General features: G+C 42.7%; 1 protein-coding gene across 1 annotated transcript in view; it reads right to left on the bottom strand.

Moving 5' to 3' along the window:
- Positions 1-1,144: 1,144 nt before the first annotated feature.
- The window catches only part of LOC102972687 (ribonuclease pancreatic), a 49,810-nt gene continuing 24,816 nt past the window's right edge, over positions 1,145-26,138 (bottom strand). Inside the window, exon 4 of the mRNA XM_042989341.1 lies at positions 1,145-3,186. Coding sequence (XP_042845275.1) covers positions 1,365-2,054 — 690 coding nt within the window. The 5' untranslated portion in view covers positions 2,055-3,186 and the 3' untranslated portion in view covers positions 1,145-1,364. The remainder of the gene's footprint in view (positions 3,187-26,138) is intronic.

Below are 26,138 nucleotides of genomic sequence, written 5' to 3' on the forward strand. Positions count from 1 at the left end.
TGGAGCATTCACAGGCCAAGTGCACTGGGAACCTGGGAGAGAGCCACCAGTGAGCTCAGGGAGAGAGCCACCAAACTCCCTCCACAGCCCTTAGTAAAAGAGAGACTACAGAGTATTCTTCCTGAGTCAACTCTGGTAGCAGAAAGGACACCAACTGGAAGGAAGCCAGGGGACTGGGGTCTAGCCCCAGCTCTGCCACTACCTAGCAGTGGCCATGAACAAGTCACTGAACCTTTCTGAGATTCAGGCTGTTCCTCTGTAAAAAGGCAGGGATGACATTAGGGATGGTGAATGGCACACACACCTTTACCTCCATCCTGCCTTTAATAGAGGCTATGGTTCAACCACATCACTTATTAGAATTTTTTTCTACAGCATTCTGGGCAGGACCTTCCAAAAGGGTTGGTACAGAAGCCAAAATCTCCTTATTGTCCAATTTTATAAACTCTACAGTGCCCTCTAATTCCTACATTGAAGGTTCCGACTTTCCAACTAGGACATAACTATTTTTTTCTAATTTAGTGATAGCTCACTCAAAAAAAAAAAAAAAGGAAAAGGACAATTTAGGATCATACTTTCATACACTCCTGTATGCAGTCTGCTCCACCCAGGGGCTGAGCAGGCTCTTCCTGAGGTTACCCCGTCCTTCCTTCTGTGCCAGACATTCTTGTATTTGAGCCTTGCCCTCTGTCAGTTCACCCGGCATGACAGTCCCAGACTGGAGCTCCCTTCTATCCCAAATCGCCCATACTTCACAGCTTAATATTTGGCATCAAGGAATCTACAAGGAGGGGAATGATCTCCGGTTACTAAAAACCAAGACGAGAGAAGGCATTGAATGATTCTATCCAATGCTTACCAAAGCTAACCAGAATGTCAGTTCTCACCCCTGGCAGGAAAGCAATCACACAAACAGTACGAGGATGAGGCCAGCTTCAGAAATTCAGGTGGAGGGGTGCCCGGGTGGCTCAGTTGGTTAAGCATCTGACTTCAGCTCAGGTTATGATCTCACAGCTCAGCTCACGAGTGTGAGCCCCGAGTCAGGCCGGGAGCTGGATTCTCTCTCCGTCTCTCTGTCCCTCCCTGCCCCTCCCCCCCTCACTCTCTTTCAAAAAAGAAAGAAAAGAAAAGAAATACAGGTGGATGAAACTGTGTTTTATTGAAAGAAGCTGTGAAGTGGTTAACATGGGGCACACCTCACCCCTCAAACCATGCAAGGGCAAGCCTTGGGCAGGGAAGCATTTGTGTACTGGAGAGGAGCACCAACTTGAGTTATTTCCCTCAGGGCAGGGAAGGGAGAGGGGAGACGCAGGGGTCACAGTGGTGAGGGGGTGCATCTCACTGCTCCGGCCTCAGGTGGAGACCTAAACAGAATCATCAAAGTGGACTGGCACATACGGGTCCCCCTCACAGGCCACGATGATGTATTTATGTTTCTGGGTGGTCTCATATGTACATCTGGGGTATCTGGAGCCAGGCCTCAGGTGGCAGTCGGTGATACTCATCTTTGAGAAACTCTGGTGGCAGTTGGGCTGCCCATTCTTGCAGGTGACATTTCCCTGGAGGCAGACGTCCTGGACATCTGCCAGAGGCTCGTGTACAAAGGTGTTCACCGGCTTGCACCGTCCATCTGTCATTTGCCGGCGCCTCATCATTTCGTTGCAGTAGTTGCGGCCATAGTTGGTGAGGTTCGAGTCCACGTGCTGCCGCTGGAACTTCATGGCCCGGGATTCCTTGCCCAGAGAAGGCTGGACGTACCCCAGCGCCAGCAGCACCAGGACCAGAAGTGGGAACCAGATGCAGAACCTTTTCTGAGCCATGGTGGTCTCACTTCCCTGGGAGAGCCTAGCTAGGAAAGGGAGAGGAGAGAGAAAGCGCTCCCTGAGAAAGAGAACCCCAGCTCCTACCTGTGGCCTCCCTGGCTCACAGTCTCCCTTTGGGTCCTCCAGAAAGATATCCCTCCCTCTGCACAATTTTCCAAGTAACAACACACTCACATACACTGTTCTCCCACTAGCTAGAGAGAGGTGGTCTTCCCCTCCGGGTGGTGACATTGAAAGTGACCTCAAATCCTGCAGTCCTGTGCCTGAATACTAGGGAGTTTTAAATTTAAAATACGTCTAGACCCAGAACTCAAGTGGCTCATTAGAAAATCCTTTTGAATAAACTGTGAGCTAAATTGCATCCCTGAGATACCACCAGAACATCTAGGATCATAACTGACAGAGCCCTGTTGTCCTCCAACACAAGGGAAGCAGCCCACTGCCCAACACTGGCATCACAAAGGGATGCCATTGTATTCCAAAGAGAGGTGCTTGTGTCCCCCAGCTTGGGGCAGGGGGGCTGCTGCTCCTTCTCCAGCCCCATTCATTAGTTGTCTGCAGCTCCCATGCTCCATCTGGATATTTGCCTAGCCCAAGCTTTCTCCATGCGAGCCTCACCCACCCTGATTCCTCTTCTCCAACCCTTAAGCAGAAGGAGTCCCTGAGACCGCCTCTTGGGCTACTGACCTGGGTCTCTAGCTTCGTCTCCAGGTGAGAGCAGAAGGCCAGTCTCTGCAATCCCTGGATCCCCGGGGTATGAATCTTATATAGATTACAAAGGGGCTTGGCTTCTAAGAAAAGAAGGGTGGGAGGAGCATCTTGCTTTCAGTCCAGAGGGAATCAAGGACGTTGGGAGCGAGGGGTGAGGAATCAGCCAGGCCAAACTTTTGCAGCATTGCTGGGAAGGATGAGTCTTTGCCTATAGGAACCTTCCTGTGAATCTCATGGGTCTGCTGGTTCACAAGGAGCAGCAGAGAAAGTCACCACAGCACTGGTGCCTGAACTCCAGCAAAGTCTTTGTAATCTCAGGGCCATTTTCACCAAAGAGCCCTCAGTAGTGGTTAGCAGAGGGCACATAAACATGTGATCACCAAGCAGGAGGGAAATGAAGGTCCTCTCTCTCCCCAGGAGTCCTGGAGCGGTTGAAATTCCTTCTGTGAGGAGGGGGGTGAGGCGTCCAGCTGGAGGCTTCTCAGGTCCAGGGGCAGGGAGGTAGTGCCCGCCTGTGACCTAGCCCAGTGTGGCCACTGCAGCCGACGTGGGTTCGGAAGGTGAGTGTGTGGGTGGTTCACATCTACAGCGACCACTCCTGTAAGGTCAGAGTTGAGGAGAGGAACTGAAGCTAAACCAAAACCCCAAATCCCTGTTGGAGAAAAAAAAGAGAACGACATATTTCTTTTATTTTATTTTATTTTTTATTTTTTTAAATTTACATCCAAGTTAGTTAGCATATAGTGCAACAATGATTTCAGGAGTAGATTCCTTAATGCCCCTTGCCCATTTAGCCCATCCCTCCTCCCACAACCCCTCCAGCAACCCTCTGTTTCTTCTCCATATTTAAGAGTCTCGAATGTTTTGTCCCCCTCCCTGTTTTTATATTATTTTTGCTTCCCTTCCCTTATGTTCATCTGGTTTGTCTCTTAAAGTTCTCATATGAGTGAAGTCATATGATATTTGTGTTTCTCTAATTTCGCTTAGCATAATACCCTCTAGTTCCATCTACGTTATTGCAAATGACAAGATTTCATTCTTTTTGACTGCCAAGTAACAGTCCATTGCGCATATATATATATACCACATCTTCTTATTTATCCATTTATCCATTGATGGACATTTAGGCTCCTTCCATACATTGGCTATTGTTGATAGTGCTGCTATAAACATTGGGGTGCACGTGCCCCTTCAAAACAGCACAACTGTATCCCCTGGATAAATACCTAGTAGTGCAACTGCTGGGTTGTAGGAGAACGCCATATTTCTTAATAGCAGAATTGCCTCTGCCAACCAAAAAAGAGGCAAAACTGATGAAGAACAAAGGCCTTTATGGGGGTGGGAGGTCTCAGGATTGCAGTTTGGGGAGCAGATTCCAGAGTACCCAGAAAAGTGTTCTGCCTACACAGGAAGAGTGGGGTTTTCAGGAGAAAGAGGGACATGGGGGCAATTACCTAATTCAAATAAGGGAGGAGAAGGAAAAATGTGATTGGCACTAACAAACTGAGCCATGGGTATTTACACTTTGACTAACTGACTTCTTGGTGTTATCAAGCCACACTCTTCCTGATAGGCATTAATTAATTATTCTGTTTCCAGAAAGTCCACACTGCCAGTTCTATGATCCAGATGCCAGGTGTCCTGCGGACTTTGTAAACAACTGCTTGTAAAACAATTACTGTGTCTGGCCCAGATCAAAAGGTCTTCTTGCCCAATTCAAAAGTTCATTAGAAAAGGAAATGGAATTTCAAGATGGATTCTGTTGTGTCTAGAAATTTTATAAAATTTGACACCTCCTAGAAAGGGACATGTTTTTGCTGGGTGACCATTTCAATTCTTGTGGAGTGAAAAAAATAAACATTCCCTCCAACTGTCTTGGTCCAAATTCTGACTTAGCATCTTACGAGTTGGGCAAGCTAGTGAACTTAATTTATTTCTCTGTTCCTCAGTTTCCTCATCTCTGAAGTGGGGATGATGATATGTATGTCTTAGCTTTATTATGAGGACAAAATAAGGTAAGATGTACAGAGGACTTAGAAAGGTCTCTAGAAAGCATGATCAATGTTGGCTCTCGTGATTGCTCATGTAGGGTGGTGTTGAGATCCTTAAGGAGTCTGTTTCATTAACATTGTGCCAACTCTGACTTACTCCTTATAAGGGGTGAAGTAAGGGAACTGCCAGGCTTTTGCTTTACTGAAAACCTGAATTGAAAAAAGCATGAAGTTTTGAAGCCCTGGGGTGGGAGAGACAAGGGAAAGGGAGAGAAGAGAGGGACTTCTGGGAGAAGAACAGAATTCTTTAAAGGGAAACGTTTTTATTGTTTGCCACATGATATCCAAGAAATCTGTAGTAAAGTCAGCACTATTTGCTAATGCACATGAATTTGGAAGTAGCGGTAGGGCCAAGTAAGATGTGGTATGGTGTGAGTTTTCAGTTTTGTATTTCTGTAATTTGACCAACACCCCACCCTTCACCTGGGTTTTGTCTTCTCTTAATCCTTAGACAGTACTCATATCATCTGGAGTAGTGTTGGGAGGAAAACTTTTCCTAACCACTTAGGTTCATGTTGGAGAGCCTACAAATTAACTGACAAAAGACAGTTTAACAGGCAAATAGACAACATTTATCCATATGCCTGTGTAAGAGCACAAAAGTGGCTTAAAGCTATAAAGCTAAGGATGAGGGTTTATATGCTAACTTAATAGGGAGAAGGGGGGCTCTATAGGAAACAGGTGGGTTTTTTTTTTTAATTTTCTTTTTAATGTTTGTTTATTTTTGAGAGAGAGAGAGAGAGAGAGAGAGAGAGAGAGAGAAAGACTGCAAGCAGGGGGAGGGGCAGAAAGAAAGGAAGACACAGAATCAGAAGCAGGCTCCAGGCTCTGAGCTGTCAGCACAGAGCCAGATGAGGAGCTCAAACCCACAAACCTTGAGATCATGACCTGAGCCGTAGTGGGTCACTTAACCAATGGAGCCACCCAGGCGCCCCTTGTTTGTTTGTTTGTTTGTTTTTTGTTTTTTTTTTTAAGAGAGATAAATGAGCTTTTAGGGGAACAAGTAGGAAGTAAGATAACTTGTGATAATGATTGTTTATGCAGGTGTGAGTGATTTGTCTTCTTTCTGGCTGTAAAACTGCCCCAGAGGGGATTTACAGTGCCTTCACTCTCAGAAGACTCTGCCTTTATTCAGATAAAAGAAGCTCTGAAAAGCCTTCTTCTGCGTCTTCTGAGTCTCAACTATCTTCAGTTTAAAATAATCTCCATAAGGTCCCAGTAATTCACTTTTGCTTTTAATTCCCTTGCCTTTGGGGATGTGTCGAGTAAGAGGTTGCTACGGCTGAGGTCAGAGAGGTCTTTTCCTGCTTTCTCCTCTAAAGTTTTGATGGTTTCCTGTCTCACATTCAGGTCCTTTATCCATTTTGAGTTTATTTTTGTGAATGGTGTGAGAAAGTGGTCTAGTTTCAACCTTCTCCATGTTGCTGTCCAGTTCTCCCAGCACCATTTGTTAAAGAGACTGTCGTTTTTCCATTGGATGTTCTTTCCTGCTTTGTCAAAGATGAGTTGGCCATACGTTTGCAAATGACATATCGGACAAAGGGCTAGTATCCAAAATCTATAAAGAGCTCACCAAACTCCACACCCGAAAAACAAATAATCCAGTGAAGAAATGGGCAGAAAACATAAATAGACACTTCTCTAAAGAAGACATCCGGATGGCCAACAGGCACATGAAAAGATGTTCAACTTCGCTCCTTATCAGGGAAATACAAATCAAAACCACACTCAGATATCACCTCACGCCAGTCAGAGTGGCCAAAATGAACAAATCAGGAGACTATAGATGCTGGAGAGGATGTGGAGAAATGGGAACCCTCTTGCACTGTTGGTGGGAATGCAAATTGGTGCAGCCGCTCTGGAAAGCGGTGTGGAGGTTCCTCAGAAAATTAAAAATAGACCTACCCTATGACCCAGCAATAGCACTGCTAGGAATTTATCCAAGGGATACAGGAGTACTGATGCATAGGGGCACTTGTACCCCAATGTTTATAGCAGCACTCTCAACAATAGCCAAATTATGGAAAGAGCCTAAATGTCCATCAACTGATGAATGGATAAAGAAATTGTGGTTTATATACACAATGGAATACTACGTGGCAATGAGAAAGAATGAAATATGGCCTTTTGTAGCAACGTGGATGGAACTGGAGAGTGTGATGCTAAGCGAAATAAGCCATACAGAGAAAGACAGATACCATATGGTTTCACTCTTATGTGGATCCTGAGAAACTTAACAAAAACCCATGGGGGAGGGGAAGGGAAAAAAAAAAAAAAGAGGTTAGAGTGGGAGAGAGCCAAAGCATAAGAGACTCTTAAAAACTGAGAACAAACTGAGGGTTGATGGGGGGTGGGAGGGAGGGGAGGGTGGGTGATGGGTATTGAGGAGGGCACCTTTTGGGATGAGCACTGGGTGTTGTATGGAAACCAATTTGACAATAAATTTCATATATTAAAAAAAATTATGTAACTGAGAGAATAATAATTAAAATAAAACCTTCAAGATTCCTATAAAAAAATAAAAAATAAACAACTGGAAGCATAAAATAAATAAATAAATAAATAAATAAATAAATAAATAAATAAATAAATAAAATAATCTCCATATCGGGGCACCTAGGTGGCTCAGTCAGTTGAGCATCTGACTTTGGCTCAGGTCATGATTTCATGGTTCATGAGTTGGAGCCCCACGTTGGGCTTTGCACCGACAGCATGGACCCTGCTTCAGATTCTCTGCCTCCTTGTCTCTCTCTGCCCCTCCACCATTTGTGCTCCTCTCTCTCTCAAAAAATAAACATTAAAAAAAAAAATCTCCCTATCAACTCTGGGGATCCAAGTGGGCCATGCTAAAAAAACAAAATCCAGCAGAGTGAGTATACAGATGTAATTGGCTTTATTTGATGATCCATGAATGGGGCTGCATCCCATTGAGCAGACAGAAGCTCTGAAGAGCTGTACAAAATGGAAGACCTTTATAGGCAGAAGAAATTGGGACAAGGAAGTTAATCTAGCAAAGAGTGGATTGTTCCAGGCATAAGTAATAGAGTAAGTCAAAATATCACGTGTTACCTAATTAAGGTACAACAAGAAGAACACAGCATCACTTCCCTGATCTTCCTATCAAAGATGCATAACTTGAATTTAATAATGAAGAAAATCAGGCGAACCCAAATTGAAAGATATGCTACAAAACAACTGTCAAAGTCAGGAAGTCAAGAAAAACCTGAGGAATTGTCCCAGGTGGAAGGAAAGTAGAGAGACACAGCAACTAAAACAACATGTAATTCTGAACTGAAATCTTTTGCTATAAAAGACACTATTGAGGGGTGCCTTGGTGGCTCAGTTGGTTAAGCGTCTGAATTTGGCTCGGGTCATGATCTCACGGTTCGTGAATTCGAGGCTGCTTCAGATTCTCTGTCTCCCTCTCTTTCTGCCCCTCCCCTACTCTTGCTCTGTCTCTCTCAAAAATAAATAAACATTAAAAAACAATTTTTTTTTAAAGACACTATTGAGGCAATTGGCAAACTTGAATGGGATCTGAGGATTAAATTGTGGTTCAGCATCAAGGTTCATTTCCTGTTTGGTGACTGTGGTTAAGTAGGAGAATGTCTTTGTTTGTATGCAACACACGCTAATGTATTTGGTAGGGGTAAGGGTGGTAGGAGGTGGTGGGCATCATGGTTTCAAAGTGGTTTATGGCTCAATTGGCTCAAGAAAAAGAAAGCCCTTGGAATTCTACTTTCAACTTTTAGGTGAACTTGAGTTTCTTTTCAAAATGAAAAAAAAAATCTCATTAAAAAAATATATATCACAGTGGGAAAATCCAGACAGGATATTTTAGAAAGAGAGAGAGGAGAGGCAGAGGAGAGAGAGAGAATCCCTGGGATCATGACCTGAGCTGAAATCAAGAGTCAGACACTCAATCAACTGAACCATCCAGGCACCCTTCAGGCAGAAGACTTCTAAAGTTTATTTGTTTATTTCAATAGCAAGAGAGAGACAGAGAGAGAATGTGTAGGGGAGGGGTAAAGAGACAGGGAGAGAGAGAGAATCCCAAGCAGGCTTTGCACTGTCAGCACGGAGCCCAATGTGGGCTCATGAACCAGGAGATCATGACCTGAGCCGAAGTCGGACGCTTAACCAACTGAGCCACCAGGCACCCCTTAGACAGAGGACTTCTAAATCTAGGAGGACCTGAGTCAAAATTTCAGATGCAAGTATGTTGCAAAATATTCAAAACCAGAGATGAGAATGAGCACCAGAAAATCTGGAACAAGAAGGCATGAATGGGATGGTCTTAAGTGATCACCTAGGATCCTTGTAAGGACAGGGTAGGATATGATATCTGGAGTGGTCACATAGGTTGAAGGGCCAGAAGAAGTGAAAACAAAAAAGAAACAAATGGAGTCCAAAAATAATACACTAACTCCAAGAAAATTCCAAACAGAGCAATTAAATCTCTGATTTACTGTTCGGACTTGAAATGAAATGATAATAAATAACAGTCAAGCACAGATTCACATGAAAATCAAATGAAACTAATCTCATTCCCTGCCTTGACAAGATAGAATTAAGGAATATTTGGCATCTTTACTTCAGCAAAGCATTGGATAAAGTCTCGTGATACATGGCTACCTGTCTCCCTGGTTAAGTCTGATCTTATGATGCTGTGACATGGAGCTGCTTCATCAGGCCTGTCCTGTTCATCACATTTACAGATGATTTCAACAAAGATGCAGGATCTCACAATACATGGTGCAACAGACAGATGACAGAGAGAGAAAAAAACATGGATGATAGAATCAAGACCCAAAAGCTCTTGCCAGTCGTAGTGGGTTACATCCAAAAACTAAAAGATGAAATTTCACAGGTATAAGTCTTCTGACTTTGGAAGCAAAAAACAAAATGCATAACTACTGGACAGAGGTGGGATGATGATGAGTTTCCCAGCAATACCTTCCTCCATGCTACGCTGAGTGCTTGCATAGTGTAGGCTGTGCTAGGCAATATGGATACAACAGTGATTCAGACAGAATTGCTGCCCTCAGTGACCTTACAGTCCTTTGGGAGATATAAGCAAATAAACAGTAAAATAAAATGCTACGTGACAGTCCAACTCTTGGCTTTGGCTCAGGTCACGATCTCACAGTTTGTGAGTTTGAGCCCCATGTCGGGCTCCTCGCTGAGTGTGGAAACTGCTTGGGATTCTCTTTCTCTCTGCCCCTCCTGGCTCGTACACTCACGTGCATGCGTGTTCTCTCTCTCTCTCTCTCTCTCTCTCTCTCTCTCTCTCTCTCTCTCCCCCTCCCTCTCTCAAAATAACTAAACTTTAAAATGTTTCATGGCAAAGACCACTAGTGTGAGAGATCGTATGGAGGAACACTTCGCCCTACTTTTGTAGGCTTCAGAAATGTTTCCCAGAATAAGTCACAGCTGAGTGGGGACCCAAAAGATGAGTAAGAGTAAAGTAATGTTGAGAGAAAGAGTTTTCCAGATAAATGAAGCAGCAAGTCAAAGATCTGTAGATGAGAGAGGGCATGGCTCTTTGGGCCTTGAAAGTCCTGGTGGGCCTGTGGGGCTAATGTAGGAAGTAACAGGTATTAGGAAAGACAGTAGGGAAGGACTAGAGACAGCTACATTAGAGAACCTGAGGGAATTGATGATGGCCTGAAATAAGCTATGGGAATGAAAAACAGCAGACAGAGATGAAAGAGCCAAAATCTACAGAACTTGGTGATTGGTTGGTTCAGGGCAATGAGAGAAAGGGGACATTGATAGGGTGCCTGGCTGACTCAGTTGGTGGAGTGTGTGACTCTTGATCTCAGGGTGGTGGGTTCAAGCCCCACACTGGGTGCAGAGATTATTTTTAAAAAATCTGAAAGTAAGGGAGGGGACGGGAAGGGACGGGAAGGGACGGGAAGGGACGGGAAGAGAAGAGAAGGGAAGAGAAGAGAAGAGAAGAGAAGAGAAGAGAAGAGAAGAGAAGAGAAGAGAAGAGAAGAGAAGAGACCTGGTGAGTAGAACCCCAGATTATATTGCCCTATGTAGCAATTTAATTGTTCATTTAATACTCCCAACAACACCAAGAGATGAATGCTGTTATTATATCACTTTGCAGATGAGCAACCTCAGAGAAGTTATCTAACTTGCCAGACTTGAGGCCAGAAAGTAATAGATTTGATATTCAAGCCCAGATTAACTAAAACACAGTGGACTGGGCATTTATTTTCACATATCAGGTATAAGACATAAATAAGAAGTAATAATTTTTTAATTTATTTATTTATTTTGAGAGAGAGAGAGAGAGTGCACACGCATGAGCAGGGTGAGGTAGATAGAGAGTGAGAGAGAGAATCCCAAGCAGGATCTGTGCTGTCAGTGCAGAGTCCAACAGGGGGCTCGATCTCACAAACCATGATATCATGACCTGAGCTGAAACCAAGAGTTTAATGCTTAACTGATTGAGCCATCCAGGTGCCCCAAAGTAATATTTTTAAAATGTCATTTCCCATTTAAATTTGAAAGTTTATGGGGGCACCTGGCTTGCTCAGTCGCCAGAGCATGTAACTCTTGATGTCAGAGTTGTGGGTTTGAGTCCCATGTTGGGTGTAGAGATTACTTTAAAAAATTGTTTTTAAGTTTACTACTTTAATGATCTTCTGGATTTCAAGTTTTTGTTCATATGTGTACATAGATGTCCAAAAGTGTTGACGCTTGAATGGCAAGTCATGGCAAAGGGAACAGCAAAGTATCTTCCAGGTCCTGCTTTGTTACCAATGGAATGTCCATTAGCAGAAGAGGCACAGAAGTGCTAGGAAGTGATGACTGTAGGAATTCTGGCTTATGTGATTCATTTACAAAGATGAAGAACACAGGAGGAACATCCAGTATAATGAGAAAGATAGACTATGGGGTTTTTGAGATTATTTTCAAAGGAATGACAGACTGATAGGTGACTTCTCAATAGAGACTGTGGAAGGCAGAAAAGCAAGGAACTATTATGTTTAAAGTGCTGACAGGAAATCATTGCCAACTGTGATGAGAAAAACAATTTTTGAGTTGCTGCCTAGACATCTTACAGTATGACAACTGCTCAGAGTCTGGATATTTAGAGAAGAGCAAGTTCTTGCTCTGCTTTACCCAGGGCACCTTTTGAAATAACCACTTATAGCTGAGCTGGTGGAAAGTTAGTGGCCTCCACGCCAACCACCTTTTAAGTGATGGGTGCCTGTTACCTTGCTCTCTATCTCTTGCTTACTTGTGACCAGGGACAGAGGACCGCCCTGTCCCCTGGTTCACTGTGCCATTGGCTCATCCCCCAACCTTCCCTCCCCACCGCCCCACCACTGCCTGCCCGACCCTCCATCTCACCATTTCTGGGATCTGTAAGTAACAAATCTTGTGACTTTACTTCTATTTATGTGTACTGAAACTAGGCCTCCAAGCAAAATGACACTGGGCTTTTCATTCCCCAAAGTGGCAGCTGGAAGGCTGACGGAGTAACATGGCCATGTAGGTGGCTTGCACCTCCTCTTCAGCAGGTCATAATCTGCATATTCTTAGTTTAATACATGAGCTCTGGTTTCTCAACACACCAGCCTAGAATTATTTACCCTGTCACATAACAATGAAGGTAAAATAAAACATTTGCAGACATAAAAATAAAATAAAATAAAGCCTCATGGAATTTCTAACTAGTAAACCTTCACTAAAAAAATTTCAAAGCATGGATTTCAGGTTAGAGGGAAAAGCTATTCGATGGATGTCTGAAATTCAGGAAGGAATAAAAAAAAGATGATGATAAATATGTGAGCAAATATAAAAAACCTTCTCAACTGCATAAAATAATAATATCTTGTTGAATTAAAAAGATAAAATCAGGGGTGCCTGGGTGGCTCAGTCGGTTGAGTGCCTGACTCCGGCTCAGGTCATGATCTTGTGGTTCATGGGTTCGAGCCCGCGTCGGGCTCTGTGCTGACAGATCGGAGCCTGGAGCCTGCTATGGATTCTGTGTCTCCCTCTCCCTCCTTCTCTCTCCCTCTCCCCCACTCACGCTCAGTCTCTCTCTCTCTCTCTCTCTCTGTCTCAAAAATAAACATTAAAAAAATTTTTTTAAGATAAAATCGAAATATATGTCAGTAACATAATTTGGAAGTAATATGAATTGCCAAGTGTTCAAGAGATGACTAAAAGGTATTGATTAGACTTTTATATGTTTAGTATGCATTTTGGAATCTCTAAGGTAAATAATGAAAAGAATAGGTATGAATTCCAAACTAGCAGAGACAATAAGTGCAATGGGGATCAGTTAGGATAGGCTTGGTTGTACTCCAGTAACAAAGAAACTCAAAATTTCCCATTTCTGCTACAGGTCTATCTTGGTCCAACCAAGGGGCTCTGCCCCCTGTAGTTACTTGGGAATACAAACACACAGACTTCGTCTTGACACATACTTCATAATCACAGAGGCAGAGGAAAGACAAACAACCCACAGGATGGTTCTTAACCCTTCTACTGTAAGGGACACGTGTCATGTCTACTCACACTTCATTAACCAGAGAAAGCCTCATGGTCACATTTAAGTACAAGGGACAGAGAAATAGAATCCTTTTAGGGGAGGTAAGATGATAGAACAGCATGGAAGGTTTTTGTGTCTCTCGCGTCCATGAAATAGAGCCAGACCAACACTAAACCATCCTGCACACCTAGAAAATTGATCTGAGGATTAACACAAAAATCTTCACAAACTGAACCACAGAATTCAGTAGGTACGCAGCATGGAGAGGTGAATTTAGGGAGAAAGAAGCCACAGAGGGCAGGGAGCCGGGTTTGTGTGCGGTGAGACGACGGGGATGGGGGAGAATACGGGAAAAGCACCCCCCAAAAAACAGCTGGAGAGAAAGTGGAAAAGTGAAAACAGCTGCAAGGACTGAACTAAAAAGGGAGAAAGGAAAGGGTTTAAATTCCATTAAGACTATCAACAGGGGGAGCACAGAGTCTGAACTCCGCAGCTTGATACCTGGCGGTGCTCTGGTGGGAAGGGTGAATCCCCAGGAGCAGAGTGGAGTCCAGGGTTCTTCAGGCCACAAGTGGAAAGGCGGTTGCCTTGCCGGGAGGACACCTGGTAGAGGCTGTGTGGGTCCCCCAAAGGTAAGGCCCCAGTGGACCCGGGAGAACAATCACATTCGCTGGTGCTGGAACAAGGTCGTTAAGGGTGAAGCCTGGTGCCAGATGTGTGTTGCGATTTTCCACAATCCTTGAAACGCTGATGCTACACTATCTTACGAACTTTTTCTGGGGTGGGCTGGCACCCGGCCACAGTCTCTGGGCATCAGCAGCAGCACTGTCCCACAAACGTTCCTCGGTGCAGCTGGCACCAGGTCATTGCTCAGTGAGACCCTCCTGCAGAGGGGCAGAACAGGTCAAAGCCGCAGTCCTTCTGAAGTAAGAGGTGGGGGAAAACAACAGCATCTGAGACAAAACTCAAGAGGCAGATGCTGCCTGGGGCTTGGTCGCAGACTGTGCAAAAGCGTGGAGTGGATGGAAGCCGAAGACAAAGGATGGGTGCGCGATTGCTGAACAGGGAGAACAGAGTTGGATACTAAGACTGGGTGACTGGGTGACGCCATTTTAACCGCACCCGCGCATGCGCTTACGCACCTACAAGCGCCACAAGAATCCACCCCAAAAGCTAGGCAGCGCCATCTAGCGGAGAATGGAGCCATTACCCTATGCCCCACCCAACTGGGCCAACCTCATTCTTTAGGAACACAAGTCTCTCCACCTGCTTAGTTTATGGACTATAAAGTGCTTCATAGTTTGACTCCTAGGGGAAGACAAAATAGCTTTAGTCTTATTTCAGTCTGTTCATCGGTCCATGCATTCAATATTCTTTCTTTTTTTTCTTCCTTTTTTCTTTTTTTCTTTCTTGTTTCTTTTCTTTTTCTTGAATACAGAAAAGAAAAAATTCATTTTTATTTTCAATTTTCACTAAAAATATTTTCTTTAATTTTTTTCTACCATATTTTTTACTTTTCTGTAAATTTTTTCAAATTCTATTTTACTTCCATCATTTAATTTTAGTCTACTTCAGTGTTTTCACTTTTTCAAATTTTCAAAGATTTCTTTTTTTTCTTTCCCATTTTCTCTCTAAGTATCAAGGCCCTTTCCATACCCAGACCAAAACACACCTAGGATCTAGCATCATTTATTCGATTTTGTGTGTGTGTGTGTTTGTTCTTAATTTTTTAATTTTAATATTTTTTAGTTTTAATTTTTTTAATTTTAATTTTTTCTACCTCATTAATTCCTTTTCTCCCTTCAAAATGATGAAACAAAGGAATGCACACCAAAAGAAAGAGCAGAGAGAAACGACAGCCAGGGACTTAACCAACACAGATACAAGCAAGATGTCTGAATCAGAATTTAGAATCATGATAATAAGAATACTAGCTGGAGTCAAAAATAAATTAGAATCCCTTTCTGCGGAGATAAAAGAAGTAAAAGCTAGTCAGGATGAAATAAAAAATGTTGTAACTGAGCTGCAATCTCGAATGGATGTTGTGGTGGCAAGGATGGCTGAGGCAGAACAGAGCATCAGCGATATAGAGGACAAATTTATGGAGAAAAATGAAGCAGGAAAAAAAGAGGGAGATTAAGGCAAAAGAGCACGATTTAAGAATTAGAGAAATCAGTGACTCATTAAAAAGAAACAACATCAGAATCATAGGGGTCCCACAAGAGGAAGAGAGAGAAATAGGGGTAGAAAGGTTATGTCAGCAAATCACAGTGGAAAACTTTCCTAACCTGGGGAAGGACACAGACATCAAAATCCAGGAAGCACAGAGGACTCCCATTAGATTCAACAAAAACCGACCATCAACAAGGCATATCAGAGTCAAATTCACAAAATACTCAGGCAAGGAGAGAATCATGAAAGCAGCAAGGGGAAAAAAGTCCTTAACCTACAAGGAAAGACAGATCAGGTTTTCAGCAGACCCATCCACAGAAACTTGGCAGGCGAGAAAGCAGTGGCAGAATATAGTCAATGCGCTGAATCAGAAAAATATGCAGCCACGAATTCTTTATCCAGCAAGGCTGTCATTCAAAATAGAAGGAGAGATAAAAAAAAGTTTCCCAGACAAACAAAAATTAAAGGAGTTTGTGACCACTAAACCAGCCCTGTAAGAAATTTTAAGGGGGACTCCCTGAGGGGAGAAAAGATGGGGAAAAAAATAAAGACAGATCAAACTCAACACCCAAAACACAAATAATCCAGTGAAGAAATGGGCAAAAGACATGAATAGACACTTCTCCAAGGAAGACATCCAGATGGCCAACTGACACATGAAAAAGTGCTCAACATCACTCATCATCAGGGAAATACAAATCAAAACCACAATGAGATACCACCTGACACCTGTCAGAATGGCTAACATTAACAACTCAGGCAACGACAGACGTTGGCAAGGATGCGGAGAAAGAGGATCTCTTTTGCATTGTTGGTGGCAATGCAAGCTGGTGCAGCCACTCTGGAAAACAGTATGGAGGTTCCTCAAAAAACTAAAAATAGAACTACCCTACGACCCAGCAATTGCACTACGAGGCATTTATCCAAGGGATACAGGTGTGCTGTTTTGAAGGGACACATACATCCCATTGTTTACAGCAGCACTATCAGGAATAGCCAAAGTATGGCAAGAGCCCAAATGTCCATCGATGGATGAATGGATAAAGAAGACGTGGTATATATATATATATATACAATGGAGTACTAGTCGGCAATCAAAAAGAATGAAATCTTGCCATTTGCAACTACGTGAATGGAACTGGAGAGTATTATGCTAAGCAAAATTAGTTAGAGAAAGACAAAAATCATATGACTTCACTCATTTGAGGACTTGAAGAGACAAAACAGATGAACATAAGGGAAGGGAAACAAAAATAATATAAAAACAGGGAGGGGGACAAAACATAAGAGACATAAATGTGGAGAACAAACAGTGGTTGCTGGAGGGGTTGTGGGAGGGGGGATGGGCTAAATGGGTAAGGGGCACTAAGGAATCTCCTTTTGAAATCATTGTTGCACTACATGCTAACTAATTTGGATGTAAATTTTAAAAAATAAAAAATAAAACAAATTTAAAAAAAGGAGTTAGTACAGAAGACACTGAAAATACAGCGCAGAGACAGAGCATAGCCCCAGGAACAGGGCAGAGATGGGTAAAGAACAGGAGACTGTGTTCTCTGTGAGCATCTTGGAAAGGGGGACATAGGTACCAGGCAAGGAGAGGGATGCAGCTGAGAAACAGGGAAGTTGACTAAGTATATGAGTAGAACAGGAACGTCCTTTCTAGCAATGGAATTTTCTCCTATGAAAGGGACTTGAGTGACTTCTCTTGTTTGCCTCGAACCTCTGCTTTAAAACAGGGTTCTAGGGGTGCCTGGGTGGCTCAGTTGGTTTAGCATCTGACTTCGGCTCAGGTCATGATCTCACAGTTCGTGGGTTTGAGCCCCGCGTCAGGCTCTGTGCTGACCACTCAGAGCCTGGAGCCTGCTTCTGATTCTACGTCTCCCTCTCTCGGTGCCCCTCCCCCACTCACACTTTGTCTCTCTCTCAAAAATAAATAAACATTTAAAAAAAAAAAACAGGGTTCTAAGAATGTCTACATCATCTCTGTTGTCCTCTGGATCATAGGGAAAGTTATCCAGTATAGAATGAGTCTGTGACCCATTACTGAGAGGCCTCATTTCATCAACATTGATTTATCTTCACTATACATATCAAAAGGTGATGTCAATCTCTAGGAATTTTTCTCAAGTAGTTTGACTTACATCACAACTGTAGTTTATTTATGCACATACAACGTGATATTTATTTCCATAAATTGCTTTTGAGAAACTGAATAGAACCAGTAGTGGGGTACCTAGCTGGCTCAGTCAGAGGAGCATGCGATTCTTGATCTCCAGGTCATGAGTTCAAGCCCCATGTTGGGTGGGGAGATTATTCAAATAAATGAAACTTAAAAAAAAAAAAAAAGAATATATCCAGTAGAATGAAGAGACCGTATGTATTAGCTGTAGCTTCACGACTGGTTTGCTGTGTTCAGGGAAGATTATTTCACCTCTCTGGATCTGTTTCATCTCTACAAAACAGACAGGCTTGATGATTGGCAAAGCAACAATAAAAGATAATTTAAATGTATAGGTATTGGAGTGTATTTGGACAGAGGTGTAGAATCAGTTACTGCAACACTGACTGGCATTTTTGGATGAGTAAGATTAATACACAAAAGTCCTACATTACTATTTTGTTTTTTGGGGTTTTTGGTTTTTGTTTTTTGTTTTTTTAATTTATTTTTGAATTTTTTTTAACGTTTATTTATTTTTGAGACAGAGAGAGACAGAGCATGAACAGGGGAGGGTCAGAGAGAGAGGAAGACACAAAATCTGAAACAGGCTCCAGGCTCTGAGCTGTCAGCACAGAGCCTGACACCGGGCTTGAACTCATGGACCACGATATCATGACCTGAGCCGAAGTCGGATGCCCAACCAAATGAGCCACCCAGGCGCCCCTCTGTTTTGAAGATCAGTGATATTTCAGCCTCTGTAATTTGTTTCCATATCTGTAATCAGGGATAATTAAAGTACTTACTCAAAGATGATACAGACTGAATGTTTGTTTCCCCACACCCACCCCCAAATTCATCTATTAAAACCTAATTCTAAATGTGATGGTATTTGGAGGTGGGGCCTTTGGGAGGTGATTAGGTCATGAGGGTAGAGCCCTTATGAATGGGATTAGTGCCCTTATAAGAGAAACCACATAGAGCTCCCTTACCCTTATTGTCATGTGAGGTAATAGTGAGAAACTGGTTCATAGCTACAAAACCATACGCCCCTGTTTGCCCAGGACCATCCCTATTTATGCCCACTCTCTTGGCATAATACATAATAATGTCCCTTTTCACTCTCAAAAGTGTCCCAAGTCAGGGGCGCTTGGGTGGCTCAGTCAGTTGAGGGTCCGACTCTTGATTTCAGCTCAGGTCATGATCCCAGGATCATGGGATCAAGCCCTGCATAGGGCTCTGCACTGAGCATAAAGCCGGTTTAGGATTCTGTGTCTCCCTCTCTCTCCGCCCCTCCCCTCCATCTCTATCTCAAAATAAATAAATAAAATTTTTTTTAAAGTATCTCAATTCAGACGGTAAATTATACAGTCACCATATTCAAAGCACATAACAAGCCCTTAACAGAATTGTAACATTATTATTACCAGTGATGAGGAAAACAAAGGCAAGAGAAATGTAGCTTAAATTAAATCTCCCTGCAGCTTGTAGTCCACTGATAGACACCTGAAACATGCAGAGCATGACCTTCCTCAAGGAACTCATGGCTGCCTTACTGCCATAATATTTGTGTTTTATTAAAGACTAAAAGTAACCTTATCTTAACAGCAGCTGGCCCCTCAAAGTCCTGACATCCTTGCTTCCAAATTCCTTAGAGACTTATGCAATCCCTAACCCCCACTAATTAAAAAGTATATAATCGGTCCCTCCTCCTCTCAGTGCAGCTCTTTCTGCCCACGGGTTCTATCCCCATGCTATAATAGAATCGCCTTTTTGCACCAAAAACATCTCAAGAATTCTTTCTTAGCCATTCGCTCATGAACCCCATTTTATAATTTTATCACAAGTACTGATATTGTTTCCTAAAGAGTCACAATTAAAAGTTCAGTTTTAATTCTGAATTAGTAGGGGTGACAATGGTTGAAGTTTTTGATTAGGCATTTTCCTATCAGGAAAATGCAGACAGATCTGGACTTGGACATCATTGTGGACACACTGAGATTTACATTGGGGGAACTTGCAGCAGGCAATGAGAAATTCAAAGCAATGCCTCTGAGAGAGCCTTGGGACACCATGTACAACTGAGCATAACTCCATGGGGGCCATGGTGGGAGCCATGGCTGCACCCAAGGGGGAAAATGGGACAGATAAGTTTGTTAACAGGAGGCAAAGGGTGTGAATGAAGGCTGAAGGAAGAGGTGTCTAAACAACACAGCTTTCTTGCACCTGAAGGTTGGATACCAACCTTTGGATACCACCTCTGTGTGGTAGACAGAAGAGGGGCCAGGAAGAAAAGGGAGCAGATCTGGCTGTCTGGGCTGTGTCCCCTGTCATGCCCTATCTCCTGAACTCCCTCTCAAGAGCCCTTGATTCCTGGTAGGATCCTTGAGGCAGCTTCAAATCTCCCAGACACACCCTGGCCTCAGAAAAACAGACCATTGCAGATAGCATTTCAGAGCTGGAAGTTGGTCAGCCAGTTCAGATGACTGGAGTTACAGCCAAATAATAAAATCATTATTGACTTAGGGTCTCAGTGAACAATGCAGTATTTGTTTAACATTTCTGAGCTCTTGCTGATTGTTCAAGTTTCAGAAAATACTCTCTTCCAGAGAAAAGCAATTAAAATTAGACTGGGTATTTGGAGTGAGGGGAGGACATCTGGGGTTTGCCCTGAACTTTCACTGACCTTCAGCCCCTTAGGGCATGCTCCTCATAATCAGTTCATCACGTCCACTGACTAGTCTAAGGAAAGAAAAGAGGGCTCCCCCTGGGATGGCCAGATGCATCTGCCTACTTATCTTTCTGTTATCATCTCAGTCTAGAAACCACTTTCTGCTCCTGATTCTATGCCCAGTTAATTTCATTTGTGACTTTGTGGAACATAATGTAGTGGAAAACAGCACAGGAATGAATTTGAGCCTGAAAGCCAACAGTCTAACCTAAGGTTAACAACGTTGTGTTGATTATGTATTGCTATACAGCACACTTACTAAACACCGACACTTTTATTATCTCTGATTTTATGGTTTAAGTGTAAACCTTCAGTCTTAAACAGGGTGGGGCAGAGGTAAGGGGAAAATTGCAAGCACATCCTTAACTTTTTGAGTGGTCTGATTCTTTATAGTGGTACTGGCAAAGCAATTCTCAAACTACGTTAGATGTATTACAGGAATGAGCAAATGAGCCCAAGGGTTAATGTTGTGAAGAGCCAGGGTTCAACCTGGACATGTGATTACAGAATGGTTGGAGGAAACATAAGGGAGGCAGAAACTTTCTCTTCTACCCTCTTAAGTTCAGTGACTGAGGACCTACAAATTAAGCTGACAAAAGAGAGTGGCGCCTGGGTGGCTGAGTCAATTGAGCATCCAACTCTGGATTTGGGCTCAGGTCGTGATCCACGGTTGTGGGACCAAGCCCCATGACGGGCTCTGCACTGAGTGTAGAGCCTGCTTGAGATTCTCCCCTACCTCTTCCCCCCCCCCCCACGTCCTCCCCCACTCACACTCTCTCTCTAAAAATAAAAAAGAAAAAGAAACAAATAAACTGACAAAACATAGACTAACAAGAGAAAAAATTAATTACATACATATATACAACACCAAGAATGAACCCTAATGTATTCTATGGACTTTAAGTGATTATGATATGTCAATGTAGGTCCATTGGTGGGAACAAGTGTACCACTCTAATACAGGAGGCTATGCATGTGGGCATGGGAGGCAGAGGGTATATAAGAACTCTATACTTTCTGCTCAGTTTTTCTGTGTATCTACAACTGTTCTTTAAGAATTAGGTCTATTTAACAGGAAATCTAAAAAAGAGAGATGCTGATTTCTTCAAAACTTTCAAAGACCTAAAAGACTATGTAAATGTTACAGATTAAAGGTGGCTAAAGAGACATGGCAATTAAATGTGACACCTGACATTAGGCTGGAACCTGTACTAGAGGGGAAAAAAATATTCTGTGGAGATTATTGGGCCAACTGGCAAGTTGGTATGCAAATAGACCAGATAAAAATATTGCTTCAAAGTTACATTTATTGCTCCAACCAAATGTGTCTATGTATTACTGTACAAATTTTCTTTTTGAATCCCTTGCCATTCCTGTTGTCCAGAGAGCTTTTGCCCATCTAATCTCATCCCAGCCACCTCCCAACTTCAACTAACCACCCCATGACCACCCAGAGAACCTGGCAGACCATTTCAGCCCTGAGTGATCTAATCTTACTCTGAACTCAGAGAGGCTATTTCTGCACTGCTTACATTATGTTTTTAGAACCTTGTGTTTCAGGGGCACCTGTGTGGCTCAGTTGGTTAAGCATCTGACTAGTGATTTTGGCTCAGGTCATAATCTCATGGTTGGTGAGTTCAAGCCCCGCATCGGGCTTTGCAATGACAGTGTGAAGCCTGCTTGGGATTCTCTCTCTCCCTCTTCCTCTGCCCCCTCCCTGCCCCTCTCTCTTAAAAACAAACAAACAAACAACAACACCTGGTGTTTTCAGTCATCTCCCTGTATAAGTTTGCATGATACCTTTCCAACTAAACTGCAAGGAAACTAATACTGGGCCATTGTGCTATGTTTCTTTTTACCTCTTAGACTTTTCTTATGATAGATGTTCACTATAATTAATTTATTTGACAATTATGTATCAAGCATCTATATGCACTGGGCTTTATAGTACAAAGATAAATAAGATATGGTTCCTGCCATCAGGGCATTTATAGTTCTATATGTGGACCCACACTGTAATCAAAGAGTTTTAAATGTGCAAGGAACATAAAGGAAAGAATAGGAACTGTCCCAAGGAAAGCCCAATGGAGTAATTGACCCTTAAGAGTTGAAATATTTGCAGGTGGTCACCAGGTGGACAGGAAACTGTTGGCAAGGTCTTAATATGCACAGCTGACACAGCAAGTGCTGCACAGGAAAGGGTTCTGCATAATCTCCAGGTCTGTACTTCCAGTCCCTCAGCATGACAGCCGCAAGCCTTATCCTACACCAGCCCTACAGCTCAAATGCACAATGACAGGTAGGTGGAGATGGGTGAGCCCAGGAGATTAAAGCCATGGCTGGACACAGGAGGACCTAGAGTGGGGCACACACAGTTTCAGGGTTTGCCATAAGCAGAGAAACGAGAAGGAAGCCTTGATCTTAATCAAGAATGTATGGACAGGCCATGAGGTTGATACAATGAATCCATCCTGAGAACAAGCTGTCAGGCACCTGGGCAGGCTGCGTGCAGTGGCCATGCACCCAGAGAGGACAGGCTGTGTGCACTCTGTGTGGACAGACGGATTAGACCACAATAAATGATGCTGATAAAGGAGGAAATTAGGCTAGCGAAAAAGGAAGGGACAATTCAACAGAAGACCTTTATTTCATCAATGATCTTTCATGATCGTTGACATGTGGGATAACTGGTTCTTTTAAAGACCAGCCCAAATATTCTGCTTTTCTGGCAGAAAAAAAAAAAAAAAACATATAGAGAGAACCAACAGAGGGAGAGTCAACATTTATCTTTTCGTAATCCAATGGAGCATCTCACAGCCTTCTCCACTGCTCTATAATAATTGTTCTAACTCTCTGTGTTCACATTTTAAATGCAATTAATTTTTCTCTATTCTCAATGCTTATGGTAAGTTAACATCCATACAGAATTTGTCACTACTTAACATAGTTTGTCACTGCCACCGTTGCTATCATTTGAAGCTAGTGGCAGAATGCTTAGCATGGCTCCTCCAGAGGAAGCATCACTCAGCTCCTCTCTGTCTAGTACTGAGGCTCATTGCATCTTTCTGTCGTCTGCAAGGGGATCTCAGAACCTCAGAGACACACCGCCTCACTTTCAGGGTCACAGTGGAGAGAATTGTTAACCTGGGATTTGACTGCTCGAGCTCAGGTTGGATCTTGCATAACTCCTTGTTGTGAGCTGATCCAAAATTTCATTCAAATGAGAGTCTGCAGTCACTGTTGTCCCTTCCTTTAAGAAACTGGGGCTTTCCAGGGCACCTGGGTGGCTCAGTCAATTGAGCATCTGACTTTGGCTCAAATCATGACCTCACAGTTCGTGGGTTCAAGCCCTGCATCAGGCTCTGTGCTGATAGCTCGGCACCTGGAACTTGCTTCAGATTCTGTCTCCGTCTCTCTGACCCTCTCCCATTTGTGCTCACTCACTCTCTCTTTAAAATATAAAATAAAACATTAAAAAAAATTTTTTTAAGAAATTGGTGTTTTACTTGGGACGCCTGGGTGGCTCAGTCAATTAAGTGTCCAACGCTTGGTTTTGGCTCTGGTCACAATCTCATGGTTCATAAGTTCAAGCCCCACATCGGTCTTTGCAATGACAGTGCAGAGCCTACTTGGGGTTCTCTCTCTCTCTCTCCCTCTCTCTCTGCCTCTCCCACTCATTTACTCTCTCTCTCAGAATAAATAAGAAATGGGAGCTTTCCTTTTCCCATTTTCCTGAGGCCATGCCGACTCTATGGCAAGAAATCCAGGAGCTGTTGACTCTTCAGCTGATTCCTTCTAGTATGGATTTTATTTCTTCCCTTTCTACCTCCTCACCATCATCTTGCACCCCCTTACCTCTCCCCAGCCATACTGGCCTCTTTAAGGACAGAGAAAATGCCAAGCTTTTGCCATTCTCAGGGCTTTTGCACTTGCTATTTTTTCTACCTGAAATGTTCTTTTATAAGACTGTCTCCTTATCTGACAGGTTTCCATTTAAATTTCCCCTCAGTGGAGATTCTTCCCTGACCACCCTGTCTGTGGTCCTTGTCTTGGTCCGTTCAGGATGCTACAACACACTCCCATAGACTGGGTGGCTTATAAACAATGAACTTTTATTTCTCACAGTTTTGGAGGCTGGAAAGTCCAAGATCAAGGCACAAGCAGATTTGCTGTCTGGTGAGAGTCCACCTCCCGGTTTATCGATGGCTATCTTTTTGCTTTGTCCTCATATGGTGGCAGGACCAGGACCTCTGGGGGATCTCTTTTATAAGGGCACCAATCCCACTCCAGAGGGCTCTACCTTTATGACTTAATCATCTCTCAAGGGCTTGACCTCCTAATACCATCACATTAGGGGTGAAGATTTCAACATTTCAAACATTCAGTCTATAGTAGTTCTGTTCTTCTACACACCAATTCCTCTATTACATCACATTTTTCCTTCATAGCTCTTATTGTAATCTGTATTATTTATTTTGTTACTTGTTTAATATTGTCTGCCTCCACTCAAATGAATGTTTCAAAAGGTAGGGCCTTCGATTTTTCACAGAACTACAACAAACAATCCTGAAATGTGTATGAAACCACAAAAGATCCCAAATAGTCAAAGCAATCTTGAAAAAGAAAAACAAAACTTAAAATATACAATTCCAGACTTCAAGTTATACTATAAAGATGTAGAAATCAAGGCAGTATAGTATGGCACAAAAATAGACATATAGATCAATAGAACAGAATAGAAAACCCAGAAATAAACCCACAACTATACAGTCAACTAATCTTCAACAAAGCAAGAAAGAATATCCAGTGGGGAAAAGATGGTCTTTTCAACAAATGGTGCTGGGAAAACTGGACGGCTACATGCAAAAGTATGAAACTGCACCACTTTCTTTCACCAAACCCAAAAATAAACTCAAAATGGATTAAGGACTTAAATGTGAGTCCTGAAACAATAAAAATTGTAGACGAGATCATGGGCAGTAATTTCTCTGACATTGGCCATAGCAACATTTTTCTAGATATGTCTCCTGAGGCAAGGGAAGTAAAAGCAAAAATACACAATTGGGACTACACCCCAAAAAAGCTTCTACACAGCAAAGGAAATAATCAACAAAACTAAAAGGCAACCAACTTAATGGGAAAAGATATTTGCAAATGACATATCTGATAAACAGTACCCAAAATATACATAAACTACATCTATATCTATATCTATATCTATATCTATATCTATATCTATACCTATACCTATACCTATACCTATACCTATACCTATATCTATATCTATATCTATATCTATATCTATATCTATATCTATATCTATCTATAAAAAGAACTTACAAAATTCAACACCCAAAAAACAAATAATCCAATTTAAAATTGGGAAGAAGACATGAACAGACATTTCTCCAAAGAAGACATACAGATGGTCAACAGACACATGAAAAGATGCTCAATATCACTGATCGTCAGGGAAATGCAAATCAAACCACAATGAGATATCACCTTGCACCTGTCAGAATGTCTAAAATCAACAACATAAGAAACAACAATTGTTGACAAGGATGTGGAGAAAAAGGAACTCACATGCACTGTTGGGAACACAAACTGGTGCAGCCATTGCAGAAAACAGTAAGAGCTTCCCTAAAAAGTTAAAAATAGAGGGGTGCCTAGGTGGCTCAGTCGGTTGAGCATCCGACTTCGGCTCAGGTCATGATCTCACAGTTGATGGGTTCAAACCCCACGTCTGGCTCTGTGCTGACAGCTCAGAGCCTGGAGCCTGCTGTGGATTCTGTGTCTCTCTCCCTCTCTCCCTCTCTCCCTCTCTCCCTCTCTCTCCCTCCCCTGCTCATGCTCTGTGTCTGTCTCTCAAAAATAAATAAATGTTAAAAAAATTTTTTTAAGTTAAAAATAGAACAACCCTAAAATCCAATAATCTCACTACTGGGTATTTACCCAAAAAATACAAAAACTC

Source organism: Panthera tigris, chromosome B3, assembly GCF_018350195.1.
Source record: "Panthera tigris isolate Pti1 chromosome B3, P.tigris_Pti1_mat1.1, whole genome shotgun sequence".
Classification (NCBI taxonomy): domain Eukaryota; kingdom Metazoa; phylum Chordata; class Mammalia; order Carnivora; family Felidae; genus Panthera; species Panthera tigris.